The sequence below is a fragment of the Drosophila nasuta genome, chromosome X (genome assembly GCF_023558535.2).
Source record: "Drosophila nasuta strain 15112-1781.00 chromosome X, ASM2355853v1, whole genome shotgun sequence".
Lineage (NCBI taxonomy): Eukaryota > Metazoa > Arthropoda > Insecta > Diptera > Drosophilidae > Drosophila > Drosophila nasuta.
This window is the reverse complement of record NC_083459.1, coordinates 26,281,034-26,303,458: the sequence shown is the minus strand read 5'-3', so window position 1 is coordinate 26,303,458 and position 22,425 is coordinate 26,281,034. Positions and strand designations below refer to the sequence as shown.

The following is a 22,425-nucleotide window of genomic DNA, read 5'->3' as shown; positions in this document are numbered from 1 at the left end:
TTGCAGCCGCACATGTCTCTGTCGCCTTCGCTCTCTCCCCTCTCTCTCTCTCTCTCTCTCTCTCTATCTTTCTCTCTTTTAGTTGCCTCTCTTTCTGGTGCACGCGACTCACACAATGCGGTAAAGTTTATTGAATTTGAGCCGAGATTTGTAACAAATTACACGACTGCAATCCTCAAGTGTAGATACATTTTTATGTCTCTCAATTTCATTTCTCCCTCTCCTCCCTCCCCCCCCTTCGTGCACTATACTATACTGTACAACTCTGTAGTGGAGGTGACATCTAATGCCAAAGATACCAACAATAGTCGTTGACTTTTTATGCCGCACTTACGTTTAGTTATGCCATTTCCTTTCTCCTCTCTTTCTCTCTCTCTTTGGCGTTTTTTTTATTAAAAGTCGGCGCCGAGATTTTTACTATCCGTCCGAAATATTTCGCTAAAGATTTGCAGTAAAAAACAACATGTGTGTAGTATAGTATATCATTTGGAAAATCTGCAAATCACTGTCAGCGAATTCCACACTTTGAGCTTTGTGGAATTCCAGTCAAATTTTCGCATATGCTGTCTAAAGATACATCGAGTGATATGAGACCAAGTTTGATAGAAAATCTGTGTAAAACAACAGAGTTACTTGAGTTTAATAGGCGTCGTTATGCGGGAATTCTAGACAAATATCTCCAATTGTTATTCCGAGATGTATAAAATGATGTGTGTCGAATCACGGCGAGATTATGCGTAACATTGCTGAGTTACTTAAGGTTAGTCGGGGTTGTCACGCAGCAATTCCGGGAAAATGCTCAAATTGTAATATTTAAATGTATTAAAATATGTTTAGCAAGTTTCAGCAAAATTGCATATCAGACAGCTGAGTTCCTTGAGGTTAGTGATGGTTATCACGAAGTTAGACCATTGGATGTTGCATATAGCGAAAGTAGACTTTAGTAAGCAACGCTTAGAGCAATTTCAGCTTCAACGTAGTTCAGGTAGCTGAGTTCCTTGAGGTTAGTGATGGTTATCACGAAGTTAGACCATTGGATGTCGCATATAAGTAAAGTAGACTTTAGTAAGCAATGCTTAGAGCAATTTCAGCTTCAACGCATTTCAGGCAGCTGAGTTCCTTGAGGTTAGTAATGGTTATCACGAAGTTAGACCATTGGATGTCGCATATAGCGAAAGTAGACTTTAGTAAGCAACGCTTAGAGCAATTTCAGCTTCAACGCATTTCAGGCAGCTGAGTTCCTTGAGGCTGCTTCAGATTTCGTATGGAAATTATATAGCATATGTAAACTTCAGATGCCAACAGGGCAACTAGCAAAGTTCCAGCTGAGTTGTGTGTGTGTGTGTGTGTGTGTGTGTGTGTGTGTAATAACCATATTAACTACACTAAGCAGACTTGAGAAATTCAGGAAATCAGCGCACTTTACTTGGGAATAATCTGGCCACCAACAGAGAGAGAGAGAGAGAGAGAGTTTTCAGTCGAAACAGGTAAAGCGGCAAAGTTGCTTGAAGTTATTCTCGTATGCTATACTACCTATAAATCTAGTGCATGAAATTCGCAGTGGATTTGCGAGTTTCTGGGAAACTATGCAACTTTTGACAGATTTCTGGGTTGCGGCTTCAACCCGAGCCCCCCACACAGAAGGGAAACTTAGCATAATGCCAACACACAACATACACGCACACACACACACACACGCACACGCACACTCGAGTTGTCGAAGCGATTTTGTTTGTGCAATGGCAGCGTCAGTAGACATCGTTCAAATATTGGCAGCAACACTTGACGTTATTGCCAATATGTGGAGCGTACACAGAGCGAGAGAGAGAGAAAGAGTGACAGAGAGAAAGTTTAAGTATATACTCACATGCGTGTGTGTGTGTGTGTGGGTCGTAAACAGGAAGGCAGTTACGACAAGGAAGTCATTTTATGCGCCGCAAACTTTTTAACATACCGGAAGTTGAGTTAGCGTCGAGGTTACCCATTTTGCAAATGACACATGTCAAGTGACATTAACTTTGCGTCAAATGCTCAAATGCTGCCATGTCATTGTTGTTGTTGTTGTTGCTGTTGTTGCTGTCGTGGAACAAACAAATAAACCCCAAACCCCCCAAAACGCATACTCCCATTCTCTCCCATTCTCGTTCCCATTCCCATACACAAAACCCTACGCAATCCAAACAACAACAACAGTCACATCAACGGTGGCATCTATCGTTACGTTTCGTTGGCTTTTTATGTTTACTGTTTTGTAGATTTCTCCACATTTCGTTTATGATGTTGTGGATGTGCGTGCGAAGGGCACTTTGATATTGCTCTCTTCATTCCTCTCCTCTCCTCTCCACTCCGCTCCCCTTTTTTAACCGTCGTGCTTCATACCACATACCACTTCTGTGCCTGGACTCACTTGAAGAGCCAAACATTAACATTATTTTTATATTAATGCCCTTGAATATAAAAAATAACAACGAGCACATGTCACATGCTCAACCCGCTAACTACTTGTCTGCCTCCTTCTGGCTCCTCAGACACTAAGTGTCTTCTCGTCTCAGTCATTATTCAATTGAAAATTCAGTTTTCAACTGCAGTTGGTCGATTGAGTTTAATTTTCGGGTGCACTCGTTAAAGTCAACGGTTACTCGTTACTCGTTAATCGCAATGTGTGCAACTCGTTACTCTATCAACGCGTTGAATTTACTACTCGTTAGTATAATCTTAAAGATTTTCTCTTCACTCGTTATTATTATTCACTTTTTACTAGTTCCTACGACTAACTCGCTAATGTTATTGAAGCTCCCTTGCCTCATCTGCAGTTGGTCGATTGAGATTAATAGTCGAGTGCACTCATTAAAGTCAACTGTTGTTAGCTCACTTATTAATCGCAATGTGTGAAACTCGTTACTCTTCATACTCGCTACTTTTGCTACTCGTTAGTATAATTTTAAAGATATTCTCGTTAAATTTATTGACTTGTCACAATACCTTTCTACTTGATAGTAGATAATTTTAAAAATCTACTCGTTACTTGTCAGTTGTACTCGTTACTAGTTCCTACGACTAACTCGCTACTGTTATTGTCTCAACTGCAGTTGGTCGATTGAGATTAATAGTCGAGTGCACTCGTTAAAGTCAACTGTTGTTAGTTCACTTATTAATCGCAATGTGTGCAACTCGTTACTCTATCAACTCGTTGTTTTTACTAATCGTTAGTATAATCTTAAAGATTTTCTCTCCACTCGTTATTATTATTCACTCTTAACTAGTTCCTACGACTAACTCGCTACTTTTATTGAAGCTCCCTTGTCTCAACTGCAGTTGGTCGATTGAGATTAATAGTCGAGTGCACTCGTTAAAGTCAGCTGTTGTTAGTTCTTGTATTAATCGCAATGTGAAAAACTCGTTACTCTTCATACTCGCTACTTTTGCTACTCGTTAGTATAATTTTAAAGATATTCTCGTTAAATTTATTGACTTGTTACAATACCTTTCTACTTGATAGTAGATAATTTTACAAATCTACTCGTTACTTGTCAGTTGTACTCGTTACTAGCTCCTACGACTAACTCGCTACTGTTATTGTCTCAACTGCAGTTGGTCGATTGAGATTAATAGTCGAGTGCACTCGTTAAAGTCAACTGTTGTTAATCGCAATGTGTGAAACTCGTTACTCTTCATACTCGCTACTTTTGCTACTCGTTAGTATAATTTTAAATACAATACCTTTCTACTTGAAAGTATAATTCTAAAAATCTACTCGTTACTTGTCAGCTGTACTCGTTACTAGTTCCTACGATTTACTCGCTACTATTTTTAACACTCGCTTGTTATCTCCTCACAGCTGGCTGCGAAAACGGATGCTCTCGTCACGGTCAGTGCACATTGGAGAACGGCGAATATCGTTGCGATTGCATTGAGGGTTGGGCCGGCAGCGATTGTTCGATCGCATTGGAAATGAACTGCAAGGACAACATTGATAACGATGGCGGTAAGTACCAAATAGAATTTCAGTAGTAGTTGATCAATAGTTGTAACCACAACGAGTTATGCATAAAACATTCTGCAAAACCAAATTGAAAATCCCACATTGAAAAACCTCAAAACTACAAAATAAAAAACAAACAACACAGATGGCATGACGGACTGTTCTGATAGCGAGTGCTGCTCGCATCCCGCCTGCTCGGAGCACATCATGTGCCTCTCGTCCAACGATCCCGTTGAGGTGCTGCTGCGCAAGCAACCGCCCTCGGTGACAGCGTCCTTCTACCAGCGAGTCAAGTTCCTTATCGAGGAGAACTCAGTGCAATCGTATGCCCACATGGATGAGTACAGCGAAAAGTAAGTACAATGCCAGTATTTTTCAAAATTAGTTCGTAATATACCCACCCCCATTCATTAGCTGAGGGTGCTGCCCCAAACCCAAATATATTTGGGGCTGCGATTGTACTATATATTTTGTATACTGTAAATGCTGTATAATCTCTTAGAGCGCAGTTTAGGTCCAAAGTGAAGGGGCAAACAAAAAATGAGGCATATTGATTAATCAAAAGTATTTTAGTTTTCAATTTTCTGTTACAAATTTACGATATTACGATATACCTTAATATATTCTATATATACTATATGCATTTCTTTAGTTGAATTTTGAGTTCTTCCGTCAGTCGATAAGAAAGTGCATTAAGCGTATAAGAAACTAATTTATAAACCTCAATTATATATATATATATGTATATATACCCAATATATACATCGAAATTAAACAAATGCACCACAGAGAGATATCGAATATCTATAACATATCTCTACCTCGATTCATTGCCTAATCTTACGTTTTGTGGTACTGTATCAACGAAGAGAAAAAGCTCAAATTTTCTATCAAATATTCCTTTTGATTTTCGTTTTACGTTCACGTTGTAATTCTTTTTCGGTTGATCATACGTATATGTATATATATATCAACAATATTATATACCTATATATATATATGTATACACTTAGATATGTATAGTTTTTGGCGTTGAGTTTCTTATGTGTTTTGCTTTGACAAAAGTTATTTAAACAAAAAAACCAAAAAAAAACCTCTAAATGAAAATTGTTATTGAAACTTGTTTATATTATATATTTTTCAAACTTCAACTGAACACATTCAACTAGTCTCAACAAATCAAATCAAATCAAATTCTATGCAAAAAAAAAAAAAATCAATGAAAAAAAATATGAAATCAAATACCCGCAATCACATTCCCACAATCCCGTACGCCTCTCTCCCCTCAATGAGTCTATCATTTATGCGTTGGACGTGCTACAAACTTAACCTCAAAATGTATATTGAAAGATCTCTTAAAGAAAAAAAAAAAAAAAACAGAAAAAAACAAAAACAAAATGTTGAATTTACCGTTTACGTTTATGTTCTCTCGTCTTTCATTCAGTTCGATCTAAGTTCTATATGTACTATTTTCCTTACTATTCTCCTTATTTACAATCCTTTCTTACTTTATGGCCTAACCTAACAAAAAAAAAAAAAATGGTAATCTGAAATATGAAATCAAAAAAAAAAAAAATGTATAGTTACAACTGTCGCTTAACGCGCCACAAAATTTTCTCTTAGTTTGAGCTTTTTCTTTTCTTGCCTGCCTCAAAAAAGTAAGGGTACTTAAAAAAAACATACAAAAAAAAAAGAAAATGAAAAAATACTTAGCGCAAATAAAATTTTCCGTAATTTTCAAGTTTTACGTTTCATTTATGATCTTCATTTCTCGATTTCGGTTCAAGCTTCATTTCTCATTCTCGAACTCCACGTTTTGTCTATAATAATATGATTCAAAAAAAAAACAAAAACTGTTTCAAAAATCCAAAGCGAAAATAATGATAGCACTTCATTGAGTATGTGTGTTGTCTAGTGTTTTACCTCCTTGTGTTCGTCTAACCCTAAAAAAAAACAATGACTATGAAATACTAAAAAAAAAAACAGAAAAAATACAAAAACACCTGTGTCTTAAAAAAGAGTCTCAAAGGTCGACACAACAAAGTCAAGAAACTGTGTTGTCAATATATAATTATAGAATTTTTTTTTATATTATATAATTAGGTGAGAGTTGTCCCATACAGATAGCTGAAAAAACAATATCTAATCTTAATCTTTACCAATTTCTTGATTTCAAACTAATTTTAAGTTTCCTTTTGATTTGTGTGCATTACGGGAAAAAGATTTCAATCTTGCAATGCTCTCGAAATTTCTTTCTGTTTCTGTTTTTAAAACGAAAATTAAAAAATCTAATACTTACACGAAATTGTGTGAGTAAATTTTATCTCTGATTTGCTTGTGTTGAGTTTGTCAAGTATTTTCTTGGACTATGTTTTCTGTTGTTGTTTTTTGTTTTTGTTTCTATCTATGAATATGAACATATTCGATTCAAAAGAGTCTCTGAAGAATTGTAGTCGAAAAGTGTACTTTTTTGTTGTTGTTTTTGATTTCTGATTTCCGATTACCGATTTTTGACATTTGTTATCTAAGTATGAGAAAGAAAACAACCGATGAAAACCGCATACTGAATACCGAAGAAAGTAAACCAAAAACCATATTAAATACGAAAGCAAAACAAGGACTTAAAACTATTTTCGAATATATGAAAAAGTAGATTAAAAAAAAAAAAAAGATCTATAGAGAAATTTGACTTGTGTGTTTCTACTTCGACTATTGTTTTTATTGACTCGTATAAGTCTATAAGTATATGTTTAATGATTTGATTTCACTTCAATTTCTTTCTTGAGTTCATCTTATGAAAACATTTTTACTGTAAATGTGTGTGTCTAAAGCGAATTGTTTTTGTTACAATTGTATTTTATGATTATGATTTGTAAGTAATGCTAAATATGTATACTAAATACATATATAAGATTCGATCTTTGGTTTTATTTAACAACAAACATTTAACCAACTAACCATACTAAAAACCAAAAAAAAAAAAAAATGAAGAAAAGTAAAGAAACCGAAACGAAACCATTTGAAAAAAAAAACAAACCCTTAAAATGAAGCCTGACGCCTGCTAAGATGTATCCCAAAAAAGTATCTTCGATATTCACTCCAAAAAAAAAAAAAGTCTCTCTACCATCTGAATTAAGTGTGTTTGTCAAATGTGTTTTATGATTTCATTTGTAAAAGTGGCGTTTAATGTATTTTTCCGTTCGATTACATTGCTTTAGTTTCAAGCTAAGGAAGTATTTTAGGTATGCCTCTCATAAAAAAACCAAAAAACCAAAAAAAAAAAAAAATGAAAAACATACAAAAATTTAACAATCTCAACTTGATGAAAATTCGTTAACGAAAAGCATTTTTGTCTTTTAATTTCTTTTTTATTGTCCTGTCAATTAATTGTGTACTGTCCTACTCTGTTGCTGTGGCTCGATACCTTCATGTTGTGTGCTAAACCAAACAATCCAAACAATCAAATCGAATTTCAACACAAATCAAATGCAATCCCAAAATGCAAATTACTACAAAAATCGAAAAAAAAAACAAAATCCAAATCAAAATAACAAAAAAAACCAATCTCTTCATAAAAAATACGAATAAAAAAAAAATACAACGTATCAACTCGTGAATTTGTAGTCTCTTCTGGAGCTCGTTCACACCTTGGTAAGTCGAAAAAAAAAATAAAAAAAAAAACCACACACAAAACAAAATAAAAAATACTTGAAAGGAAACAAACACAGGCGTATAAATGGTACTATCAACAAAAAAAAAAAACAAAAGAAGAACAACTTAAGAAAATACCATTGTACTTTTTGGCCTAGGCCTCAATATAGTCTCAATATTTAGTTGTGTCTCTCTTGATTTGTTTTCAACTTTTCCTACGTCATCTAAATGCATCGTTTTTCTGTTCCTTTCGTTTTTGATTGTATTCCATATTTGCATCAGAAAGTTTTACTACACACTCCAATTTATTCGTATTCTTTATTCACTCATTCCATTCCTCCCAACAAAACAAGTAAAAGAATATCCAATTCGATTCACACAAATTACAGTCGAAAAAGTGTAACAAAAAAATGTAATTCTAATAGAAATGTCCAACAAATTTATTTCCAATATGTCAATTTGATTAATTAACCTCTTCCCGCCGCTAGATGGCGCCCTTTCACCTCTACTTGTTGCACTTTCAACGACCTCTTTCCAGTTCCTCTCGCCCCTGCATTTAAATCGTATATTTTTTGCATTTCGTTTCTTTGCGAGCTTTTCGTTTACACTTTGCAAACCCAAAAGTCAACAATCCATTCATGTAAATAATATAAAACGTACACATATTAAATGTGACAACATCAACATCAAAAAAAAAGAAAACGAGGAGACTGCAAAAAATCCATATGTTTGTTTTTTTTCCGCACACATTTTCCACAATTTTCATGTCATTAATTTATGTTCCTTTAATATAATAATAATACCGATCAACAACAAAAAAATATATATACATTAAATAGCAAGCATACTTTTTTTAGGGCCATGCAAAAGAGTACTATAAAAAAAAAAAAAAAAAAAAAAAAAAAAAACCGAAATCTGCAACTGCAAAAATAATAATAATCAAGTATATAAATATTTGTATGTGTTATGTGTACGTGTCTATGTGTATTTAGTTGATTATTTATTTATGTTTTTCCCTTTTCTGAATAACAAATATTAACACGCATACTAAAAACCAATACAAATACAACTTCAGTAACAGTAAAAACAGTAACAACAACAACAACAACAACAAATACCCCCGAAAAATTCACACATCCGCAAACACATATAAACATGTAAAATGTCATACAATTTTTCTCGTCATTTCCATTTAATTTTCCGCATGAACAAACAAAATATTTAAAATTCTTTTTGTATTTCGTTGTTTTTTTTTTCGGTTCGAATTTCGATTACTTTTTATATGTATTTCTCTCTCTCTAATTTAATAACCAAAACTCCATTCACTCGCCCGTTACACACTCGTTACTCGCTACTCGTTACTCGTTACTTTCTCCACTCTCTCTCTCTCTGTCTTTCTCTCATATACACACAACCTTGCTCGCTACATCTTTCGTTACCACAACAACAAAAAAGTTCACCAAAAAGAAAATGAAAAGAAAAAAAAAAAACTTAACGAATCTCTTTCTCATTCACAAAATCCAAAATGTCGATCCGCTTAATATTTTTCGTTTCTTTTTATTCCATTCATCATCGTACCAAATTTTTCCCTTTCTCTCTCTCTCTCTCTTGTTTTGATTTATCCTTTTGATTTGATCAATGCTTTTTATAATAAATCGAAAATATACTCATCTTAATCAAATAGAAACGCTCATTTGTTCTCACATGGTTTTCAATCTTTTTCAATTTGATTTGTTATCAACTATTTTAAGAATAAAACAAAAAAAAAAAAAATAAAATCAGTGAGCAAGTCGAGACTTGCAGACGACAACATTAACAACAACAATATTTAAAAAAAAAATACCAAAATATATAGGTGTTTAGTATATTGTGTATTTATTAAATACCAAAAGCAGTTGTACATCTCTTTTTGTATCTCTAAATGTAACTCAAGAAAGAAAATGCAAAAAAAAAAACAAATAAAACCGATAATCGAATAAATATATATAACAACTATATATATGTAGACATATATATATATATATATCCTTATATGTTCAATCCTCCCCACAACAAAAAAAAATAAAATAACCCAAAAGAAAATCCCTCCCAACGTTTTCCCACGTGTCCTAATTGTCTGCGTCTAAGTCATTTGTTTATATGTTTTCCAAATACAACAACAACAACAACTTAACACAAACAAAACAATTGTCACCTCACACATCAACCCACACACACACACACACACACACTCTCACACACACACCTAACGCTCTATAAAAAGCGCCCTGAAAAAGGTGCACAAAACAAAAACAAACAAAAAGAAAGAAAATTTCAAATTGTATTACAAAAAAGTGAAATTCATGAAAAATTTTTACAACAATTCAGAATGCAAATTTTTTTCACAATATTTTCCTAATAGATTTTTTTCGTTTCGTTTCGTTTCGTTCATTTTTTTCCTGTATGTTTTCAACAATAATTAACTAAAGATGTAAACGTTTTGTTTAAAATAATTTTCAGTTTTTTTTTTGCTCTCTTCCATTTTTTAATTGTGCATAAAAATGTGATATTTTTCATGGTGCTGAGGTAATTGATATCTTTTGCCTAGTTGTTTATCGAAATAATCGATGACGATGAGAGCTATACATATTTATAACTCTGTTCTCTGTTAATGAACTCAAGTAATTAACTAATTGTCGAACTCATTAAATATTTAATTAACACACACCTGACGAAGAGGTGAAAAAAAAAAACAAAAGAATTGATTTTAGCTGTTGAATTGAAAATGAATTTTAAATTGAGCTTAGATTTTTAAGAATGTATTTTACGATTTTATTGATTATATTTCGACTGAAGTGTAGACAGTTATATGAAATCATTGAAAGCTAAGTCAACAATATTTTAACAGCTTCAGATTTACGTAATTATAGCATATCCGCTATAAGCTCTGATTAGATTACCTGCCCCCTTATCTTAAAAGTGTAACTCTTATAATTCTTTATTGCAGCTTGAACATGTATTTTTTGCTTCCCAAGCTTGTTTGTTGCATTTATCCCTCGGACTTTGTTTAGCCCAAGAGCTTTCTTTGGCCTTACTTATTTCACTATCTATCTAGCTATAGTTTGGAGTGGAATGAAAGGAGTGAGGGAAAGGGAGAGAGAGCGGGGAAAGAAGTTCTCTGTTGTTGCTCTGTTGACAGCATAACCATAATCGCAGGCGATTGCTTTGCATCGTTTCTGGTTAGCTGCCGCTTATAGTACAGCTATATACACACAGATATCTATATCTATATATATATATTTATAAGTATATATATATATATATCTATTCTATGACACCGACAACGACACCGCAACGCAATTATAAGGCAAGTGGAGGAGGATGCCATGGAAACTGGGTGACATTGTTGTCCTTGTTGTTGTTGCTGTTGTTGCTTGCCGATAAAATGAAATCCAAGTAAATGCGATACGGGCGTATCTTGTGAAGAGATAGAGGAACGGGAAGGGGGTGAGCTTGGTGGGGGGTGGATTCTAGGGTTTCGAGACGGAGACGCTTGAGACGACGCCCCACGAATGTCGCCTTGTCAACGTCTTTTGGCGAGAGCGGGTTTTGGCTTTTGTCTGTTTTCTTTTTACTTTTCACTCCTCTGTGTGTGTGTGTGTGTGTGTGTTTTTCTTGCCTCTCCACCTCGTTTGCCTTTTGTGCCGCCTCAAGTGGAGAGGAGAGCGAGAGGGGGTATAGCTAAGAAGGAACAATGCTCGTTGAAAAGTTTTTGCTACTTGCAACGGCAACGGGCAAATGCAAAAATTGTTAACAATAGAAATAAAGGCGAAGAAGCAGCAGACGTCGAAAAAAAAAACACACACACACACAGAGAGAGAGAGAGAGGTAGAACGGAGTGAGCAACAACAATAACAAAAGAGAACAACAACAATAAAGGCTGACTAAAAATTAAACAATAAACAATGGCGGGGCGACTATAGATTACTTCCTGTTTTTGGCTTCCATTTTGGGTTGACTTTTTCCCTGACAACAAGGACGTCGAAAGGAGAGTCGCAAGGGAGGGGAGAGGGAAGAGGGGAGAGGAGGACGAACTCCGTTGGCAATGCCCTTTTGTTGGTAGTTGAAGCAGCGGCGGCAACCATAAGGAAACGCGCCTTCGTTGGCTTTGCCTTGTCCTTGGCAAACGGCGGCGCCATTTCCATCTTTGTCTAACTGTGTGTGTGTGTGTGTGTGTGTGTGTGTCTCTCTCTGTGTATGTGTGTGTGTGCGGTTAGTTACCCGCTAAGTGGTTTTTGCCACAGCCAGAACAACAAACAGTCAGTCGCCAGGCTAATGTATATTCACATTGCTGCCTTCTCATATTTGCACAGTTAGTTGCCCTTGTGCTTTTGTTTTTCATTTAAACTGATTAACTAGCCTCGCTCTCTCTTTCACTCTCTCTCTCTCTCTCTGTCTCTGCTTATCTGTCAGCTCAAGTGGAGAACAAACTGCAGCAGCAGCTCAACTCAAACTCCATCAAAAAGTCAGCAACAGATTTGGCATTGCGTCCCTTCGAGCTGCGTTTTCTTCTTCTTTTCATTCAAGTCAAGTCGGCTTAAGCCTGGCAGCAAAGACAACAACTACTTCAGCAGTCTAAGCAGCTGAGCGACATTTGTTCTACAGATTAACATATTTGCAGGGGACTTTTCAAGGAGTATAAAGCTGTAGAAGCTTCTGAATTCTTACGATCTTGCAAACATAATTCATAAAGTGTTTGTATTCAGAATGAAAATGAGAATTGCACAAATTTAAATTTAATAGTAAATTGTTAGTCAGTTGATTAATGCTAAGTTTTCTTTTGGAGAGCTATTTCTAAATCTCCTCTATTCAATTATATTGCTAACATATCTTTTTCTTAAGATCCTTGATTCAATCTCAGATGATTTTCACATCGCCTTCTCCTTTGATTCAGATTAAGATTTACTTCACATCTTCTTAATCTTTTTAATTCAATCTTAGATATTCTTCACATCTTCTTCTAAAGATCTTCGATTCAATGTTTGATTTTCTTCACATCTTCTTTTTCTCTTCGCTTCACATCTTAAAATACGCCTCACTTAAAAAAAAGCGTTGCCTACTTTTGTGGGCTACAAATTAATACTCAGCGTTGTGCAAGTTTCTTCGTTTGCAACATTTTGTTGCCACATTCTGCACATATTTGAATTATTTCTTGACTTCTTCATTGCATTGAATATTTGCTTATCATATTCACTACTTGAGGTCGATCTAATTTCCCATTTTCTTCTCCTTAATCCTTCTAATGTATCTATAGAAATTGAGTCAAAGATTTCGACAGTCTTCAGCCATTAAATAGTCGTTCTCCTCTATGAATTTTCTTTCGTTATAAACTAGAAAGACTTTTTAATGTTTAGTCTTTCTACTTTATACATTTCTTTTCTCTAGTGATTAGTCATTTAGTATTTTCCTTTGCTCTTCAGCTTTGCTTTCAATTGTTTCTGCTTACCAAATAAGCTATAAAATGCGCTTTGCATTCTGCGTTTTTGTGGTCTTCCATGCGAAGCTGTTGAGCACAATATATGACTGCAGATTTATGCCGATTTCAGGCAATGTGTGTGTGTGTGTGTGCAACAGAATGTTGCACGTATTGCATGTATAAATTAAAAACTTGCCACGCCGAATGTTTTCATAGTCATTGTCGCTTTTGCTCGTTCCATTGTTGTTATCAATGACTGAGGAAGCGAAGGAGAAAAAGAATGGGAGACAGTCAGCTTCTGCCTTCATCTCTCTCTCTCGGTCTTTCACTCCGTCTCTCTCTCTCTCTCTCCTCTCTGTCTGTCGCTATCTTGGCTGTTGTTAATGTCAGGAATCGCCGTGGCAGTGTGAAGAAAAAAGCACAAAAATTACAGCGTACAAGTTGCACATAAACCAAAATTAATACCCATATAAGTTACAGACACACACACACAGAGCAGACACCAGACTCAAAGGCAGCGACAGAGCGAGAGGGAGAGAGAGAGAGAGACATACTGACAGCAAAGGAAGACAGCCTTAAATAGCCTGCGCTTCAGCCTGACTGCAAACTAAATGTGTTACTGCCAAAGAGAGGGAAAAGAAAGGGAAGGGAAGGGAAGGGAGGAAGGTTAAAGCGAGGCTTTAGGGCGAGAGAGGGGCGGGTGGGGCGCCCAATAGAAATGGCAACAAACTGTAGGGAAAAATAGTAGCTGCAAAAATAAAAAAAAACGAGTGGGAAAAAAGCGAAGAGAAATTCGCGGAATTTTCTGCTGCAGTCGCAGTAAAAAGCGAGGCGAAAAAATGTCGACGGGAGCCCAACAAAAAAGGGGGAAAAAAAAATTAAAAACGAGGAGAAAAAACCGTAAAATACATTGGCCCAAAAGGCAAGAAGGGAACTGAGAAAGAGAGAGGAAGAGAGAGAGGACAACTGCCGGCAGTTTGCGTTGTGTGCTTTGGCTATAGTTATGGCCGCTGCTGCGGTTGCAGTCCAAGTCCGTCCGTATGTGTATGTGTGTGTGTGTGCATAGGTGTGCCAACTATATATGTGTGTGTGTGTGTGTGTGTGCACTCAATATAATTTAATATTTTTCGATAGCAACAGCAGCTGAAAGTAATTACTTTTATGTGAGATTAGATATATTTATGTGTGTGTGTCGAGCGTCGAGCTTATGACCATAACACTGCCCCCTATGTCTATGTCCCCTTCCCCTTCGCACGCCCTGCCACGCCCGCTTTGCTAATTCGACATCAGCACAAAATTTTTTAATGGTTGCAAGAGCAACAAACCAAAGAGAGAGAGAGAGAGAGAGGCGAGCATGTTGCAGGCAACAGGATAGTGAAGTTATGCCTGGATTTTAGTTAGTTGTGTGAGGAGTAGTGAGGGGAGTAGAGAGAGGGGTAGAGAGGGGATTGGTAATAGAAATAGTGAGAGGAGTGGTGAGAAGAGAATTGAGAGAAGTGGTAAGGGAAGTAGTCAGAGGAGTCGAGGGAGAAGTCGAGGGAGAAGTAGAGAGAGAAGTATAGAGAGCAGTATTGAGGGGAGTAGTGAAAAGAGTAGTCGCAGGAGTAGTCAGAGGAGTAGTGAGTGAAATAGGAAGAGGAAGAGTAATGAGAGGAGCTGTAATAGAAGTAGTAAGAGAAGTAGAGAGAGGATTAAAGAACTAACTACCAAGGGGAGTAGGGAAAGGAGTAGTCGCATGAGTAGTCATTGGAGTAGTGAGTGAAGTAGGAAGAGGAAGAGTAATGAGAGGAGCTGTAATAGAAGTAGTAAGAGAAGTAGAGAGAGGATTAAAGAACTAACTACCAAGGGGAGTAGTGAAAGGAGTAGTCGCATGAGTAGTCATTGGAGTAGTGAGTGAAGTAGGAAGAGGAAGAGTAATGAGAGGAGCTGTAATAGAAGTAGTAAGAGAAGTAGAGAGAGGATTAAAGAACTAACTACCAAGGGGAGTAGTGAAAGGAGTAGTCACAGGAGTAGTCAGAGGAGTAGTCAGAGGAGTAGTGAGTGAAATAGGAAGAGGCAGAGTAATGAGACGAGTCGAGGGAGAAGTAGAGAGAGGAGTAAAGAGAAAACTACCAAGGGGAGTAGTGAAAAGAGTACTCGGGGAGAGTGGGAAATGGGGCACGATGGCTTGCTGTTGTGGCCAGAGCCATAAGTTTTAGTTGGCTTTACAATTTTTTACAATATTATCGCAGTTGCCGCTATTGTTGTAGTTGTAGTTACTGTTGTTGTTATTCCTTTTTGCATTTAAGTGAAGTGCAAACGACACAAACTGAAACTGAAAACTGCGGGCAAACAAAACAAAACAAAACACAACAAAACAGAACAGAACAAAATAGAACAAAGCAGCAAAAAAGTGGAAACGATTTCGCCCCGTTGCCATGCACTATGAACTGCAATGCCAGCGGATTGTATAATGGCTTCATGTAACTATAAAATGCATAAGCTGTGCGCCATTGTTGTGCCACCTTCCGTTCTATTCACTCATCTCTCTCTCTCTCTCTCTCTCTCTCTCTCTCTCTCTCTCTCTGTCCAAAGGCCGAACAATGACAGCTCTAAAGAGCCGCATGTCAATCTCTGCTTAATTCGCTATTTGTTAGCATTAGAACAAACAAATCGATGTACTATATTCTTTAATACTTTGCTGTATTTAATATCAAGTAATAATAAATAGAATTTGTACTTAAATATATTTATATAAATGAAAATAATAATGAATAGCATTTGTATTTAAATATATTTACATATAAAAAAGTCTCAGTTTTATATAGGAAAAGTATATTACAAAATTATCTCCCAGGAAAAAGAATTTTTGAGCATATTCATTGCTGATGTTTTCTCTTCTATCTTCTACTCACGATTCTTCCAGCAATTCCTTAATTTGTAAACTTTTTGCTTAGCTACAAGCTTGGATGAATTCTGTTATTCAACTGACGTTTATTTCTTGAAATTCTAGGTCTTGTATAAGTTTTAAATTGTTTTATCTCTAAGCGAACCCTTTTCTATTTTAACCTTTATATGATGCAACACATAAACAGTTGACATCCTTAAGTGAAGTAGTTACACTGATCATGTCTGTTGTGCCAGAGATACATTTTTATTATCTTATCTTAGCTAGTAAAGTATTTATTTAATCTTAGGCTAACTCAGTGAACAGTGACGTGAATGAATTGAATATAAGATTATAGAATCCGAAAGTGAAAAAGAGAATTGAAAATGTAGTAAAATATTTATGGATAGGAAATAAATATTTTACTATATTTTGAACTCGCCATTTCGCAATCCTTTCTAACAGATCTTTGATCTAAGTTCTTGCTTCTTTTCTTCGAAATTCCTTTAGTCGATTTATCAATTAAGTTGCTTCTTTTGCAAATCTCTGCGTTATTCTCGTTCTTTTCACTCCGTCATAATCCCCACTTTAAAATTTTTTGCTTTGCTTTGCAACAGCATTCAAGATAGTCGGTATTGTAATCTTTGAATTGATCATTTGAAGTGTCTGCGACAAAGCTTAAGTCCAGCTGCCATTCTGAGCTGAGCATTCAAATGAGCATGAGGAGGGGTGAGGAAAGGGGAGGGGAAGGGAGGGAGGTGGAAAGCATCCTCCTACTTTGCTTGCAACTCAATATAACATGTGTAATCTTCTTATGGGCAAACAAAATGACATCTTTGCTGGCAGCTGGCAATCGAATACGCTTCACCCTAACCTCACTCTCTGCCCAGTCTGTCTGTCTGTCTGTCTGTCCATCCGTCTGTCTGCCCGCACTTGGCTCAATTTGTTTTGTGTGCGTCAAATTGGACAGCCAAATGGTGGCATAGCCAGGTGGCAATGTTGCCTTAATCTGAGCAAGCAGCAGCAACATCATGAGGCAAACGCTCCTCTGTCTTCACCTCCACTTCCGCCTCCCTACTTTTGCTGTGGCAGGCAATGAATGTCTGGTTTTAAGTATGCAGGCAGTCATGCCTCAACCTCCCGCCCCGCTCCCCTTTGCTTGCCAAGGACTTGTCCTGCTTACTTAGTGGTATGGCTAAAGTGACGACACATGCTCTCTTTCTCTTCCTCTTCTACTACTGTGTGTGTGTGTGTGGCATTTACATATCGTCTCTATCTTGGACTTATGCCAGTCTTCCAATCTAACAGCTGCCCCCCTCCTCCACCCCTCCTCCCCCGTTCAGTGTCGCTGCAGCTTTTATGCAAATTTACAAAGTGCAAATTACACGCTACTAAAGGTTTTTCACTCTCAGCTCCCTGGCGCCCCCTATCGGACACGTTTGGCGCTTGCATCGCTGTGTGTGTGTGTGTGTGTATGTGTTGGTAAATGGCAAACTTAAAAATTCTATTCAAAGTTTTCTATGAGCTTCTCTTTCTCTCTCTCTCTCGCCCACCTTTAGCTATTTATTTATTATGTGTGTTTTTTTTCACTCGCTCTTCCTCTCCCTCTCTCTCTCTCTCTCTTGTCTCCTATTCTCTTCGTGCTTCGCTATTCTTCTCACAATGAAGCTTCACAATCTCAGTCATAGCCTGCAGCAAAATGTCTCTCTACCGCTTCAAATAATGCTTTGATATCACTTATTCTATCAATGGAAATCAAAGGCAGTCTTTGCCACAAGTCAAGCTGCTTCGTAGCTAAATATCAAATTGAATTGCCAGTGTTGCACAACGCTAGATTATCGATACAATCTCAAATGAAATCTGATAACTTTACACTCCATTCTGCATAAGATTCTCAAGACATTTCTGCGTATAGCTATAACTTTAAAAGCAACTCAATTTCTTACCTTAGTCAGCAATTATTTGGAATTTACCCTTCAGTAATTGACTTGAAAATTACTTTTTCAGCTGCATTTTCAAATTTTACAATTTACGTTTCAATACTTTCCAGTTTTTTGGCTCCTCTGAAATAATATTTACAATATTTCATTTAAATTTTCACAAAAAATTTCAAAAGGTTGCTCACTTTTTTTGTGAACCATTCTTGAGCGTAATATTTAGACATTTTTGAATAAGACTTCAAAATTATGATATTAATTTCCTTATCTAGGTAATCAAAAGAAAACAAGTTTGCAATATTTTTAATAAAATGCGAATTCTTCAGCAAAGTTTCCATTTCATTTGCTTTCAATTGCTAAACTATTTACCTTATTTTCTTGTACTCCTTTTGCTGTCTCTTTTCACGCCATTTTTCCCCACTGTGCAACTTCATTACCTTTTTCTGTCCCGTTCTTACGCTATTTTGCACCACTGTGCAACTTCCTCGCTTTTTTTTTTGGGAGCCTCTTTAATATTTTCTATGCATAACTTTTTCACTTTTTTTCTCGCTCTCGTAGTAAGATGTGAAAATTGGCGAAAGTGCAGCTCACATATATCGCTCTCTTTCTCACCCCCTCATCTCTTTCTTTCACTCCCTCTCTCTCTCTCTCTTTCTCTCTCTCTCTCTCCACTTCATAGCTGTGCAATGCTGAGGCCGTAAAGAGTCGCAGCTAACGCTACATAAAGCACATTTATCGTGGTTACAAAAGCGTAAAAGAAAAGTGTGGCGCACCATTTCCCCCCCCCCTCTCTCTCTATCTAACTGTCTTCTTCTCTCTTTCTCGCTCTCTCTCTCTGCAGTCTGCACTCTTCTGCCTTGGCTGTCGCCTTGACTGCGTTTGCTGCCGCTGAAAAATGTTTCAAAAACTGTTTCAGGCTAAATGAACATAAAGCGAAAGGAATACCGGGCTTGTGTTCCTCTCTCTCTCTCTCCCCTCTCTTTCGCATGGCCTGCAGCCTTGCCTTTGTTTCTAAGCAGCAGCAAAAGAGTGAGAGAGAGAGAGAGAGAGCGAGAGGAAGAGGGATCGACAAACGCTTTCAGCTGCTGCTTCTTTCTCTGCTGCTCATCGCAACGTTGCGAAAATAAAGCCAAATTAAAATTATATACTTTTGCCCCCCGCTTGCTATATGTGTGTGTGTGTGTGTGTGTGTGTGTGTGTGTATGTGTGTGTGTGGGTGCCCTTTTGTAGCATGTGCAAAAGTCAACTAAGTCGTGCTCAATTTTTATGATGAGACGACGCTGCGCCGCGTTGCGTTTGAGTTTTGAGTTTGAGTCTGAGGTTGCCTCTCGTTGTTGTTGTTGTTGTTGCTGTTGCTGTTGTTGCAACTGCTGCTGCTGATGCTGCTGCAGGCGTTTGGCTTACCGCGACACACAAAGTGGCAGCAACAGACGCCAGACAACAGAGAAAGCACGAGAGAGACGAAGAGACAAGAGGGGGGGGCAACTCTCTAACTGCCTCTTGGGCTCAAATGAATGGCTGACGAAAACGCGCTTTATGAATGGCCGCAAAGCAGACGTCGACCAAACCTGCTGCTGCCCCCCGCCCCCCTTTATTACCCCCTCTCACTCTCCCTTGAAGCTAAGCCGCTGTGTGGCCAACAAACTTGGCAAAGAAAAAAAATTAAATGCACTTCCTTTATGCACGGAGCTGAGCTCATATTTTCGAGGCGCCAGCAGCATTTTTTTCCCTCCCAACTCTTTCTCTCTCCTTGGCCACACAATGCGCTAATAATGAAAGTGCACTTTTGACACAAAAGGTGGCTGACTCTCTGTGTGTGTGTGTGTGTGTGTGGCGACAATGCCAAAGACCCTTTCCCCCTCTCCTCTTATATGAGCTGAAAGGCAGCAGCATCTTGACTGCTTTATTGCTCATTCGCTGCAAACGGCGATTAGACCCAAAACTCTGAGATGAAACCGAGGCTGAGGAAAACGTTGATGACAGGGGAAAGGAAGAAGTCAGCAGTCAGAAGATACTAAAGGAAGGTGACAAATTCAACATCAGGGGAAAGGAAGAAGTCAGTAGAAGAAGGGAAGAAGTCAGCAGTGATGAGATCGAAACTGAGGAAAACTTTGATGACCGGAGAAGGGAAGAAGTCAGCAGTGGTGACTAAAAGAGAGGCGACGACCGCAATGATACGGGATAGAAAGAAGTCAGCAGAGGTGACATCGAGACTGAGTAAAACGTCCAGGACATGGGAAAGGAAGAAGTCAGCAGTCAGAAGGGACCAAAAAGAGGCGACGATTGCAATGACAGGGGAAGTGAAGAAGTCAGTAGAAGAAAGAAAGAAGTCAGCAGAGGTGAGACCGAGACTGAGGAAAACGTTGATGACCGGAGAAGGGAAGAAGTCAGCAATGGCTAGTAAAAGAGAAGCAACGACTGCAATGACACGGGATAAAAAGAAGTCAGCAGAGGTGAGCGCGAGACTGAGGAAAACGTTGACGACAGGGGAAGGGAAGAAGTCAGCAGTCAGAAGTGACTAAAGGGAGTCGACGACTGCACTGACAGGGGAAAGGAAGAAGTCAGTAGAAGAAAGAAAGAAGTCAGCAGAGGTGAGACCGAGACTGAGGAAAACGTTGATGACCGGAGAAGGGAAGAAGTCAGCAGTCAGAAGTGACTTAAGTGAAGCGACGACTGCACTGACAGGGGAAAGAAAGAAGTGAATAAAGGGAGGCGACGACTGCAATGACCTCGCACGAGATTAGAAATTTTGTGGCCTGGCTTTCACTTCACTTCAGGTCTGTTCTGTTTGCATTGTTCGCAACGAGGCCAATGGCAATAGACTAGATTACAGCACAAAGCTGCTGCCAGCGTCTGCATTAGCATCAGCGTTTTTTGTGTGGCGGCAGCCAAATAACGTCATAATTCTAAGTGCGCTTCGAAAGCTGATTGAAAAGCAACGCAGGAGGAAGCTGAGAGAGGGTGAAGCGAAAAGACAGTTTTATCACACACAAAAATTGCTTGAATTGATCTTAACTTAACTGCTTTTTATCTCTCTCTGTCTCTGTGCCTCACGTTATCGCTGGCTTTGTTTACTCTCCCTATCTCTCTCTCTCTCTCTCTCTTTCGCTATCTCTGTCTTTCTTTTCATTCCCGCTCCCTTTGTTTGCCTTCTTATGCGCTCTCTTAAAATCAAAGCAAACTCGAAAGCGCTTTCAAAAGCCTGTCACAAGAAAGATGACGGGGCGTATGAGTAATTTACTTGTATATCATCTGTGTGTGTGTGTGTGTGTGGCAAAGGTCAAGAAATGAAAGCAGCTCTCAAAGAGGTTCTCAAGCAGGTCGTCTCTGCAGTGAAACTAAATCAAATAAATAATAAATGAAACGAAACGAAACGAATCAAATGCGAAATAAAAATCAATGGCACTCACCACTTCAATGAATTGGAATACACACAAACACACACATGTGTATGTATGTCTTGGGTATGCGTGTGTGTGTGTGTGTGTGATGGCTGGCACACATGCAATTTGCTTTTCGGTTTGATTTCAAATAAAATTGTGCTTCAATGAATCGAATTGAAGCAGCAAAAATGAAACGAGCTGAGGCACAAGCACACACATACACACACACATACACACATACAGTTGCAGTGAACAGACTGTACAAATAAGCAGCAGCTGCTGTTGAAGGCGGAAGTCGAATGAAACGATGAAGCGATGCTGCCTCTGCAGTCGTCTGCCTCGGCATTTGGTCAATTGCAATTAGAAGTCAGTGCAGGAGAAAGCAAAAGAGGTGGAAAAGCAGGCTGAAAGAGTGTGGGCAACGAGAAGGAGGAAAGGTTGAAGAGAGGGGTAGAGGGGGAGAAGGGGGCAGCAAGAAGCGCGTGCATCTTTGACCCAAATATTGTACATTATGTGTTTATGTACACAGCGTAAAGAGCTGAGAGCATGAGTTGATAGCAGCAGTAGAGGAGGAGGGAAAAGGGAGGAGGAGGGGAAGGAGAGAAGCACCAGCCAAGCAGCAGTTGAAGTGTGCATGTGTGTGTGTGTGTGTGTGTGCGAGGCTTGAGAAATTGCAACACTTGAAAAGTTGAAAATGTTTTCGAGAACTTTGGCAAAAAGTTCGCTGTGCCAAGCGTCCTCTCTCTCGTTCCCCTCTTTCTCCCCCTCTTCGCCCCGCTAAATGGGCTACCTGATGATGACGTTGTGCCTGCAACTACTTCTCCCCTCCCTCCCTCAGCGCACATTGAAGCGTCCGGCGATAATTAGTGCAAACAATTGCGCCATTTCAAACTCGAGTTGAACGCGCAACACTGCGGCATTTTGTTTCAAGGTTTTTGTGTGTGCGCGCCGCAGCGATAGCCACGCCCCACGCCCCCTTTTCATTACACATATTTTTGTTTTTTTTTCGCCATTCTCATCCTCATCGAAATTGGCAACTGCAAACCGGATATCGCTTCTTGCTTCTCAATTCCCTAACAATACGTTCGCTCTCTCCTGTTGCCTGTCAGCCTGCCAGGGTTGCCAGGGTTGCCATAGCTGCTGGCAGGCGC

General features: G+C 38.2%; 1 protein-coding gene across 7 annotated transcripts in view; it reads left to right on the top strand.

The window, feature by feature from the left end:
* LOC132797174 (teneurin-a) overlaps window positions 1–22,425 on the top strand; it is a 300,879-nt gene that overhangs the window by 246,729 nt on the left and 31,725 nt on the right. For 5 of the 7 annotated variants that reach the window (XM_060808718.1, XM_060808717.1, XM_060808720.1 and 2 more), the window contains 3 exons: window positions 3,839–3,985; window positions 4,128–4,335; window positions 7,607–7,633. In XM_060808718.1, coding sequence (XP_060664701.1) covers window positions 3,839–3,985; window positions 4,128–4,335; window positions 7,607–7,633 — 382 coding nt within the window. The remainder of the gene's footprint in view (window positions 1–3,838; window positions 3,986–4,127; window positions 4,336–7,606; window positions 7,634–22,425) is intronic. The other 2 variants (XM_060808719.1, XM_060808724.1) reach the window with 1 other exon arrangement.